General features: G+C 36.4%; 1 protein-coding gene and 1 long non-coding RNA gene across 4 annotated transcripts in view; one reads left to right on the top strand and one right to left on the bottom strand.

Annotated features, from left to right (window-relative positions):
• Positions 1-2,061: 2,061 nt before the first annotated feature.
• Positions 2,062-12,680, bottom strand: part of RORA (RAR related orphan receptor A) — a 164,657-nt gene continuing 154,038 nt past the window's right edge. For all 3 annotated transcript variants that reach the window (XM_030931486.1, XM_030931484.1, XM_030931485.1), the window contains exon 10: positions 2,062-11,433. In XM_030931486.1, coding sequence (XP_030787346.1) covers positions 11,269-11,433 — 165 coding nt within the window. In that variant the 3' untranslated portion in view covers positions 2,062-11,268. The remainder of the gene's footprint in view (positions 11,434-12,680) is intronic.
• The window catches only part of LOC115897692, a 42,972-nt gene continuing 32,593 nt past the window's right edge, over positions 2,302-12,680 (top strand). The window contains exon 1 of the long non-coding RNA XR_004057467.1: positions 2,302-2,373. This is a non-coding gene — a long non-coding RNA (uncharacterized LOC115897692). The remainder of the gene's footprint in view (positions 2,374-12,680) is intronic.

The following is a 12,680-nucleotide window of genomic DNA, read 5'->3' as shown; positions in this document are numbered from 1 at the left end:
CAAGCTAATCCAGGATAAAGAGGTGGCTGTAAATCATTATTTTTAGCAAAAGGAGTTTAGGCATGAGTTTGGGCAGAGATCTAGAGGTGACAGATTTCATATTTTAAACTTTGTTTTCATTAACTCTCAATTTCTGCAGACACTGTAAAGTGTACTGTTTATAATTATGTAGAACTTGATGGGCTACAAAGGTTTCACAAGCATAATATTTCATTCTGTTTTTGCTGAGGTAGTTAAACATAAAAGCAGGATTAGGGATTGTTTACTACTTGCAGCAACTTTGGGGAATAATTCAGATATTTATTGAATGGTACTGAGTGTAGGGGATGCATAGGCATTATGATATGTGGAGGAAAATGCCAGCTCAGTTGCCTTTATTCTGACTTCAGAGTATTTTATAATTTGAATGTCCTTGATATTACTTTGAAAGTAATTGATGACGAGATTTTTGCACCATTAAAATGGTGTAATACTTAGCTGATGCTAAATTTATGGTTCACCCTAAGTAATTTACTCAAAAGAAGGGGTGGGAGTGGGGCAATGACACTGCAGGTAGTCAGAGACTCTAATAATAGTCTTTCGCAACATTTTTGCAATTCAATTTTAATGATTTCTAAAGCAAAGATGACAAAATATACTATGCATTCAGGATTTCTTTCCTGCACTCAGGGAAGATAGGACTGATCAGTCATGTCACCCTTTTCCTTTGAGACAGGAAGCAACTTCAGAATTCTCAATTCTGCGTTTCCAAGAGTGACTGTCAATCAGTGGGTGTTATCTCACAAGTTAATACTTCTTTGCCTTCTCTGATCAAAAGCGTTGCTTGATCCTTTTAAACATATTTTCCCTGCAAATTGGCAGCAAATAATTTTTATTTATTTATTTTTTTGAGGTGGAGCCTTGCTCTGTCGCCAGGCTGGAGTGCTGTGGCGTGATCTTGGCTCACTGCAACCTCTGCCTCCCAGGTCGAAGTGATTCTCCTGCCTCAGCCTCCCGAGTAGCTGTGACTACAGGCGTGTGCCACCAGCCTGGCTAAATTTTGCATTTTTACTAGAGACAGGGTTTCACCATGTTGGTCAGGCTGGTCTCTAACTCCTGACCTCGTGATTTGCCCATCTTGGCCTCCCAAAGTGCTGGGATTATAGGCGTGAGCCACCGCGCCCACCCAATATTTTTTTAAAAAGTACCCGGCCAATAACTTTTTAAAAAGTGCTACACTGGCCAGGCACGGTGGCTCACGCCTGTGATCCCAGCACTTTGGAAGGCCGAGGTGGGCGGATCATGAGGTCAGTTCGAGACCAGCCTGACCAACATGGTGAAACCCTGTCTCTCCTAAAAATACAAAACTTAGCCGGGTGTGGTGGCACACATCTGTAGTCCCAGCTACTCGGGAGGCTGAGGCAGGAGAATCGCTTGGACCTGGGAGGCAGAGGTTGCAGTGAGCCAAGATCATGCCACTGCACTCCAGCCTGGCAACAGAGTGAGACTCCATCTCAAAACAAAACAAAACCGGGCATGGTAGCTCATGCCTGTAATCCCAGCACTTTGGGAGGCTGAGGTGGGTGGATCATCTGAGGTCAGGAGTTAGAGACCAGCCTCAAAATGGAGAAACCCAGTCTCTACTATATACAAAATTAGCCGGGTTTGTTGGTGCATGCCTCCCAGCTACTTGGGAGGATGAGGCAGGAGAATTGCTTGGACCTGGGAGGTGGAGGTTGCAGTGAGCCGAGATCACGCCATTGCACTCCAGTCTGGGCAACAAAAGAGAAACTCCGTCACAAACAAACAAACAAAAAGTGCTGTAGTATACACCAGTGCTTCCCACACTGTAATGTGCATACAGATCACCTGGGATCCTATAAAAATGCAGATTGATTTAGTAGGTCTGGGGCGTGCTTGGGATTCTGCAGTTCCAGCAAAGTCGCAGGAGATGCCGTGCTGCTAGTCTGTGGACCACACTTACCGAGTTTCTCCTAGACCCTTCACTAGAGACAAAATGTAAGCTAGGAAACTATGTACAGTCCAATTCAATAACCAAGAAAAAAGAAGAAAAGGCAAATGTTCCATTAGAAGCTGAAGTTTTATTATAGGATAACAGTACATAAAGCACATCTAAAATTGATGTGTTCAATGCACTTTTAATAAAGGTAATGTAATATTAAAGGTACAGTTTCTAAGTACAATATAACAACATTCATATTAGAATGAAAATTGGAGTATTTAAAAGACAACATTAAATCTCTCTTTTTTGTACAGCTTGTATTTACAAAATGAATCAAAATATTTTTTTTTTTTTTAAATTCAGGACTCAATAAAATAAACAGCTGGAAATAAGCAGACTACTGTAAGAGTGAATTGAAAAGAAAACCCAAGGTAAGTGGAAAGTTGGATGATCCTCTAATAAAGATCATTAGCAAAGTTTTAGTTCAGTACTAGTTTTAGGATTCCCATAAATGGCTTGCATTTTTAGTGTGGCAGAAAAGGAGTTTTTACATACTGTACACAAAACAGACCGTATATTCATAGGTACAGTATTACTGTTTCCAAACTTGCATGTATATTTACAGAAGGCTGAGTTTGTTTACTCACACAGAGGTTTGTGAAATTTGTGTGCTTCATCCTCAAGACCTACACACAATTAGAATCAGCATTTCATGTGGTCTTTTTAAATGTGGCTTTAATACTTGGTTGTAGAAGAGAATGTTAACCATAAGGCTTGGCTTACTTTATAAATTTCACAAAACAACCCAGGAAAAAAGTTTTAATTGGGGCACACTTGTTATCATTTAACAATTGTCAAATGCTGACCTGTGCTAGCCATTGTGCAGACGCAAAGAGATACATACAATCTCTACCCTCAGGAAGCTTAGGATGCTAACTGGTGCTTTAAAAAAAAAAGGTTTCAGTCTCTTTCCAAGCGAGGCAGTTAAGGAATGATGTGATTTATATTAAAAGAGATTTCTCCCTCAACTGTAGCCAATCCACTTTAAAAGGTTAACTACTACCATTAGCTCTCATTAACCACACAATTGCATTTATAGTTAAGGTAACAGCAACTCTTCCACAAAGATGGAAAATGTCTAGAATTGTGGGTAAATATGCAGTGCATGGAAGCCAATAATCATGGCTTGAGAATTTATCACCTTCAATTACAAAAAGTGCAGTAAACAGAAACATTTGCTCTACATTTATAAATTGCTCAAAAATCTTTGCTAAAGATCTTACAAATTCAGTAATATTACAGAACAATTCTAATCAATATTTAATAAGGTTAACTACATCCTTAGTTAGATATTTGATAAACTTTGCTTTTTAATAATGCCAATAGATCTTGGGAGAATGTGTAGAAAGGCTTAATTAAGCTCATTATTAAATAACTTTAAAAATGAAGGTCCTTCACTCAGTTCATGGAACTGGTTGAGGTTATATTGAAACAGAACATCCCGTGTCGAATTTGCTTTATGGCCCATGTTCTGGCAGAGGACGTCTCCATCCTTCTCATGACTCAGGTAGGAGGGGAAAGGTTTATTCTGCCATCAAGCCATCTAGGATATTTTATATAAATGCCTATTACCTATAATAGGAGCTAAGAATACAACTCTGTTAGGTGCCCATAATATAATTCCTTAATAAGAAAAAAAAGTATATTACTCCATTAAACAAGTTTCTTTAGGATCTTGAAGGCCTGGCAAATTATTTTTCAGCTTAGGAGATATGCTATAAAGCCAAGTAGCAAACATAAAGTAAATGCTAATAAGTTTCCATATAGCCATATTTATAAACAAATTCACCCTATAGATGTCAAATATCCATACTAAGGAAGTAATTTTATCCTAATTAAATACACTCTAGAATAATTTATGTAACGATATTATGTATTTAAAGAGAAAAGCATGTCCCAAATCCAGCACTCTGATACAGCTGCCAGTTGGGCATAGGTAGATATATATATATGTATATATATACAAATATATAGTTATACTCAGTGAAATTAACAAGACCCAAAGGTGGTATTGTCTAGGAATAAAAGGGATATTTTTTGTTGTTCACAAAAGTAACTTGTCTAGCACCACACATCAGAAAAACACAAAAATAGCACACTCTAGTTCTAAACAGCTATGTCTAAAATAGATTATATAGTAAAACTGGTATTATACAGCATATTGTGGATTTGATAAACAGATAAATATTTGCACTGAGTAGGCTGTTTATAATATAACATTTTCTTATCTATACAGAATGAAAGCCAAAAAGTTAACTGTATAGAGATGTGCAGAACAACATTAAATATTATGACTCAAAAGCAGGGACAGGTAAATTTGAAAGAAGAGTAAGAGAGAAAATGTTTACAGGCCATTACAAGTTCTTAAGTTAATAGTAAATAAGGAATCGATTGCTCAAGTTGAAGAAAGCAGTAAACAAGAGATTGCATTTACATGCAGATGTCTAAAATTTGTATTTTTTAAGTCTATGCACAAAAGTCATTTGTTTTATTGCTTGACATTCAGTTATGGCTAGATTATTTAACCTATTTTTTTTTGTACTTTGGAAACAAGAATATTGTTAAAGGTGCCATAAAAATGGACAACATTGAAAACGGTTTGCAAATAAACCACCTAACACTGCAGTTCTTTATACATATTAAAAGCCTTGTCTGGGGTTTGTCGTATGTTAAATATTATTTAAACTGGGAAAATATGTTGTAGCTTGAAGCCTCCCATTGGCCCAAACATCCAATACAAAAACACATCTCCACAAAAGGAGCAGGCAGACAATACAGGTACATTTATAGAAGCAGCCAGCTAATGTCCTAATGTTTAAAAATTTACCACTGTTTAATATGAGATTTCAGACTGTGTGGATAACAAGAGAATTTTGGATTCAGGAAGATGTATACAGTACATATGGATTTTTTTTTATTGTGAAATCATTTTCACTATATTGCTCAAGAATTATCTGCATTTACATATGCAATCTGTTCAATGATAAGTTCCTAGAAATAGTATTCATCCACATTAAAGTAATAATGATGAAAAAGGAATCACACATGAACACTGGAGAGAATTTAGTTGTTCTTAGAGAACAACATAATGGCATGTGCAGCATGTCAAAGCTAATAGCAAGTTATCTTTCATTAGTTCTTAGAAGGATGAAAGAAAAAGAAGTGTGGTACTGCTAATGTGGCAAAGTACACTAAACGTAAACAGCAAACACAGATTTTCTAGGCATCTATTTAAAATATTCATATTCACTTTCTCAATATAAGACTCCATGTTATGTTGCATCACTGAAAAAAGGTTGTTTCTATTTGGATTGAATATTCTGTCATTCATTTATAAATAAATGACTGAATGTATTTATTGCTCTAAGTTCTGAGGGTTTGGTTGAACATGGAGATCCCCCCTGCCCATCTAGGATGGCTACTTGGTATGAAGTCAGGCTTCTGGATTCTTTTAAAAATTATTCTGAGAGCCTGACAACACTGATCTCAGCTATACAGACAGACAGACAGATCCAGAAGTGAAACCAATTGCACTGTGGAGACATTGCTAGTCAGTCTTCTCATCTCTTAAAAATAAATAGCAAGAGGAAGGTCTCTATAATAAAATCTGATTGAACCTCTTTACTAATATTATATTTAGGTACAGAATAGAAGACCTGTATCATAGATTATTACCAATAGATCAAGATTTACTCTTGCAATTGCATTTCTGGGCTCATTACTTGATCTATAATATAAAGTTGTTTTCATGGGGTTCTATATCATAACTTTATAAGAAGAGGCAATCACATGTTATGTAAAAATGTCAATAACGTGTGTGTGTATACACACATATACAAATACACAGAGAGAGGAGAGATTTCTACCGTTTTCCATATTCTTTATTATCAAAAACAACATGGGAAAGGTATCCTTTTCATGTTATAGACATGGGAAGTTTTCCCAGATTATGTTCTTCTGTCATAGTAAGAAAATATGTAAATCTTCTTGTGAATGTGTATCCCAAGATGGAAGAATCAGAGCCAACAATTACATTGAACTTCTCTGACTTTACGGAAAGTAATATGTGGAATATGATAAAACTGTATTTCAAAAATATAACATGTTAACACTAAATGTTGGCTCGAGGTGCTGCTGTCATACAGGCAGGTTTTGTTTTGTCTTTAAACATTAGCACTTGTAATGCATCAGATATAAACTACACATGTAGAAGTAAGAATTGTTTTCCATGAAGGAATTTTTGGTTTGCTTCTAGAGGAGAACACATGAAAACAATAGTTAATTGCTGGTATTTTGTATTTTATCTTTTACCTGTATCACTGTACTGATAGGCAGGTCTCTCCTCTTATTACTGCTTTTAAAACTTTTCATCCTTAATATGTAGAATTTGAAATAGTTTTTAACATATGATGCTATATATATATTTATCATGAATATTTTAATTATTAGAGAAATGGTAACTGGAATATGCAAGGACTATACTTTGAATGATGCTCTTTGCTGGTACATTATTAATTTATCTTTTGAACACACTGGCATAACTTTGCTTTGGAAGTTATTCAGTGTTTTGAAACACAAGACTGAAGAGCACATCAAGTTCTGAACTCAACAAAATAAGACAAGAGTAAAGAGTTTACACACACGCAGTTCTATATAGTTCATTTGTGCCTTGGAGGGATAGTATTATTATCATTATTATTAATAATAAAAAACACAATTTGTCCCAGTAGTACTGGCCACCCTGTTTTAAGAGTTTTAGGAGATCCCTGAGCACATTGTTTCTGACTCTTAACCCCAACTCCAAAATGATAGGGCTTCTATCGTTGATATCAAGATGGATTGTCATTCACAGTAAGTCAATTATAAGGTGCTTATTTACCCTTGTTTTTCACCAATCAGCACAAAGAACTGTCAGAAAATAACTTTTTATTATCTTAAAATAATAGCATTGGAAGGACATATGATTTAAACAATCAATATTTGAAACAGTGGCTTTAGGATTATTATCTGGCTGCCCCTCAACAATAAGAAGTGATTCGATCGACATTCCTTAGCCAAAAACAAAAGGCAAAACAAAAAAAAACCCAAAAAACAAAAAAACCCCAAAAAACTGTACAAATATGTATTTTTCCCTGAGGGATCAAGGTACACCCGCAAGTGCTCTATGTACATATTGCACTAGAGAGGAATGAAGAACATGTGCAAAAAAGCAACAATGAGAGAAGCTTACATACTACTTAAACCTTTTCATGAAAGATACTACTAGGTTTTGCATTTTGGAATGTCGGAACACAACAGCTAGCCATTCCTTAGTCTAAAACTAAAAACACACATTTCTACTATGGCACATTCAATGAAATAAAAAGTTTTCCAAAGACAGATAGACAAATTCCATCAAGAAAATAATACAAAGTTTGTTTGTTTGTATTTTTTTTTTTAGAAAATTACATTACTTTCTTTCTTTGTTTCACATTACAAAATCTTTTTTTCTTTACACAAATCACATTTTATTGCAGGAATATTTCAAGTGCCATCAAATATTTATAGAAGGGTTAAAAAAATAGAAGTCTCTCTAAAGTGGTCCAGACAAGGCTTTGTATAGAATAAATCTTTTTTTCCCCCATCTTCTAGTTTTGATTTAAGTATTTTGAATACATTTTCTTTTCCATTGACACTTAGTAGCCTAGAAGCGGTCCGACGCACACACATCATACACATGCATATCTCTCTCTCTCTCTCTCTCTCTCACACACACACACACACACACACACACACACACACACACTCCTTCCTCACCTGACTCTCAGCCCACCCCCATATGCTCACAGATAACTGGGTATCCACACTATAAAGAACAACCAAACTTAGAAGCAGTGTCTTAAGTCATGTTTTTCTTAAGTTAGAAAGGGTGAATTAGGATGCTGAAGACTTTAAAAAAAAATCCATAGCTTTAATACAAATTAAGATGCTGAACACTTTTTAAAAAATCCATAGCTTTAACACAGTTTGCAAACTGTCCAAAAAGCACTTTCATCTGTACTTTTGTTTGCATTGTGACCAAGGCCAGGTTTTTCACAATATAATAACCATTTGGACACCAGTGGAACAGAAGGTATTCAGGCTTTGTACAAAAGCCTTATTTGCCTTATGTAAAACAATTGTATAAAGGCATTATAGCAGCGGGGCTGACACTGATGTGGTTCCAATCCTTAAGACTATTGGAGATTGAAATTTAGGAAACTTTAATTATAAGAACTATTAAGGATAATTGTTCTGATATCACCCAAGTATTTTATAGGTTACATAGGTGTTTTTATAATAATGAAGAAAGGAAAATGCAAAGTTTTTCATATCCTTTTCTGAGCTCCATATTTTCTTTTAAACTGAATTTATTGTTTAACATCAGATCCCAACTTCGATCCAAATAGTAGTCAGTTGTTTTCTTGTTTCATGGAGCATGTCTCTGTCTACTATTCCATTCTACTATGTCAATCAGTGGACTTGGCTCTTAAGCTCCACCCCTGCTTTTCTTTCAGAAACACCTGGGAAGAAGCATCATCTTACCTATCTTGGTTTACCATAAAAGCAATGTCACATGGCATGGCTATTACTGAGGTTAGAGCATGAGTTTGTTTGTTTGTAGCTACATGCAGAATCCTTTCTGGGAAAAGGAATTTCTTTTAAGTTCAACATTATGTTCTCTCTCACCCTTAGAGAAATTTAATTAGCTTTTATTATTTCACAAATCGACACTGGAATTAGGTTTAGTTGCTCTTTAATGCGCTAGCACCTGAGGCTGGTCATATTCAGAAAGCTTTGGTTAAAAAGAAGTTAATATACTTTAATAAAACCATCCCCAAATTTAGTGAATCTGAATGACAACAAAACAAAACCAAAACCAAAAAAAAACAAAAAAACAAAACTCAAACAAGAACAAAACACCATTTCCCCTCAAAGGAGAAATAATAGAAAAAAAATGGATGAATAAATAACTGAACTAAGCTTGGTACTCTTTTCAGAGTATAAATACTATTGATCTTTAAAGGAACTATGCTTACTTAAATTAAAGATTTGATTTAACCCTTCTTGCCCCAATATAAATACTATATGCTGACAGCATCTCTCTATAAACACATAAAATTTTACATGCCTGTAAGAAATTTAAAGGAATATTACTCTTATCTTCTATTTATGGTTAAACTCTTACTATGTTTTTGAAAAAAAAGTTGGATGTTATTTAGGCTTCATACACACATCTGTGTGAATCATACCTTCCCCTTTTCCAAGTCCCTCAGGAAACAAGTCAGAAAAGTCAGTGGAGTTAGAAACAGAGTGAAGTGCTCTGGGAAGCCCATGCTGGTAACCCAGCATGACGTGAAGAGCTGCAGTTCCTGTAGAAGATTCCACAGGGACCCCAATGGCAGAGGAGACTATTTCTTAGACATAAAGGGCTGTGTGGAAACTCCTACCTTAACACCCATCGGAGATGTTCCCTTTTCTGTACAAAATGGTCTTTGACCAGTAGTTTGAATCCCACCCCTAGTGCGACTAAACTCATCGTCTAAATGCCTACATTCCCAAAAGGTCACTTGTTTTTAAAATATGCACACCTGGTTATCAGGCTGTTCTTTTCCCCTTCCCCTACTAGGGATTATTTAAAAAAAAAACAAAAACAAAACCCATGAAATTAAACAAAATAAACTCAGTATTTCTCACCTGAACACACAAGCCAAATAATCTTCTAAATATTTAATAAAATAAATTACAGTCCACAGTTTCCTAGTGAAGATAAATACAAGAGTAAATGTTTGCAGCTAGCATCAACTTCACTTTAAAGGCTTAAAGTATTTAATATTTAAATAAGAGAAACTGGTTCAACGTTGTATGCTTCCCTCACCCTCCTATCCATCATTTTTCAAATATGAAGAGCAACATATAGCATCTATTGACAACAAATCTAGAATCAGTTCACTTTGAGATAAACTCACAGGGTTCCTAGATTATACCAAGAACATTTAAACATTCACAGAGTAAATGCTTCATGTCATGGGGGAGTGTGCGTTTGCTCGAGATATAATCTTTGGGTCCTTCTTATAATAAAAGCTAGATTCCAATAAATATTCTGGTTATTGATTCGTTCTCAAAGCATAAGAATTCCAAGTTGAGACCGAGTCTGTATTTAACTACTGAATTGTGTAAAATGAGCTTCCCCTCCCTTGCCTCCGTGAGGTGGCATTTTAAAAAGCTTTAAAAACAAAGCAAAACAAAAAAAGAGCCTGATGGTATACGTCCACCGCGCCAATCAATCATTCAACTTTGTATGAAGCATAAACACATCTATCCTTAAACTTACCAAAAAGCAAAGTATAATTTAGGGAGAGTTCCGTTTCTAATTCCAAATTCACATGTTTAAAAAAAAAAAAAAATCCAACGTGGTGATTTCTAGATATGACCAGCCAGTCTATTAAAAGTAATTTTGTAAACAGCAGCATAAATACCTCCCGACGTACCTTCCAAGCCTTCTCAGTTAAACTTGTGTTTCTGGTGCACATGCGACACGACAGTGAACACGCTAGCATTTAATTTAAAGAAAAAGGTGCAAAATGAAAGTGCCTTATCAATTCAACAGGAAAAGCTACACCAGTAACTACATTTTATATTACTTAAAACAATATATAAACAATATCTCTTTTAGCTATATATAGTCTTCATGCCCATTTACCCTGTAATATATTATAATGCTATTGTTGCTACTGCTATGGACCCTTTTCATGCCATCCTGCGGACTGGCAATAATCGGTGAAAAAATAAAAACTTCCTTCATGAAACAAAGAGCCAGTTGTGCAAAGTAATGCCGCAACCTCCGCTATGCACACCAGTCACCGATTATTGCTGGACTCTCTGTTGTTACTGACAGATTGCTGACTCTGTAGAAAGTCTGTGGGCAGTGAGCTACAAGAAAAGGAAATCCTCCGACTTTAGTACCCTCCTTCTGTTGTAAACAGAGGTCAACGATCAAGAAGTCAAGACAGAAAAAGGGTCCATATCTGTAGGCATAATGGAAATCATATGCATGAGAAAAACAAGTTCAACTTTTATTTGTTTTCATTGTTTCCCCTCCTTTGCCTGACCCCGATCACCAAAAGATGTGCAGTGTGTGGCGCTCCAGGTCTGTGCAGGGCCATATAAAGTGTCTCGGTTAATTTTTTTTGTTTGTTTTTCATGTTTGTACTTCAGACATTCTAGAGGTGCTTAGGTGATAACATTTACCCATCAATTTGCATTGCTGGCTCAAATTCTGAAGTGAACAACTCCTTGTATAATGGAGGAAAATGAAGTCGCACAATGTCTGGGTATATTGCTTTAAATGCCATTAGCTTTTCTGTATGTCGTCCACATAAGGCTCTTAATGTAGACACCTTGCATATTAACTGTAAGTGGAAGAAAGGACACACTGTCAGGCAAGAACAGGCATGAGCATCAAAGATCAGGGAATCTGAATGATCTTTATGACATTGTTCATAATGGTGAAATACCCTTAAAGCAACTTAAACATCTCGTAGCAGAGGATTGGTAAAAATAAATGATGGCTGGGCGCGGTGGCTCACGCCTGTAATTCTAGCATTTTTGGAGGCTGAGGCAGGTGGATTGCCTGAGCTCAGGAGTTCGAGACCAGTCTGGGCAACACGGCAAAACTCCGTCTCTACTGAAAAAAAAGTTAGCCAGGCATGGCAGTGTGTGCCTGTAATCCCAGCTACTCGGGAGGCTGAGGCAGGAGAATTGCTAGAACCCGGGAGGTGGAAGTTTCAGTGAGCCAAGATCGCGCCACTGCACTCCAGCTTGGGTGACAGAGTGAGACTCTGTCTCTTAAAAAAATAAATAAATAAATGATGATATAGTCATGTCATAGAATGCCAAGTATACATTAAATATGATTTTCAAGATGAATATTTTAATAACTAGAAAAGATGTTCATAAGCAAAAGTTGGCACAGCTTGTCAGCGGGAGACTCATACAGAATCCAAGGCTCTTGACTTCTCCTCCTACTCCAAGATGCCTTCTCTCTACTTCCTGGAACCCTGCCCTCTACCATTGTGCAAAAAGAAGCTGTCTGGTGATAGAGAAGCGGGTGAGGGGCAGTGGTGGGTGGGTAGCGAGGGCACTGCAACCGGAGATGATGGCATACTCTACACATTTTATGCAGAACTGGCACTAGTCAACTCCGATAACTACAAGTTTCTTTTCGATAAGAAGTTTTGCCTGTAATAAAGCGATGCTGGCTCTGAGCAAAATAATAGAGTCAGAAGACCTGGATGAAGGTCCCAGCATTGACCATTTACCAGCTGAGGGTAATGACACAAATTGCAAAATTACTTTTAGATTCCACAGCACCTCACACAGGCAAACTGCCTATTATTTTAACCCAGAATAACCTTCTCTAAGAAATGTTTTCACCAGATCTTGTCTACATGTTAAGTGCTGTTTATAATCAGAGATCATAATGGTACCCTTGCATTTGGGCAAAAAGATGGAGAAGAGAGTGAAGCTCCTGACAGGGCTCTTCCCTTCCACTTCTCATTCCTGCCCCATTGCCTCATTTAACAGGTGCAAAATCAAAAGCAAAACAGCAATTAACCCCCAGTTACCCTTTTCTGACCTAACAGGTGCGAAATCAAAA

Source organism: Rhinopithecus roxellana, chromosome 5 (genome assembly GCF_007565055.1).
Source record: "Rhinopithecus roxellana isolate Shanxi Qingling chromosome 5, ASM756505v1, whole genome shotgun sequence".
Classification (NCBI taxonomy): domain Eukaryota; kingdom Metazoa; phylum Chordata; class Mammalia; order Primates; family Cercopithecidae; genus Rhinopithecus; species Rhinopithecus roxellana.
Note: the sequence above shows the minus strand (reverse complement) of the source record. Positions and strands in the feature narration are given on the sequence as shown.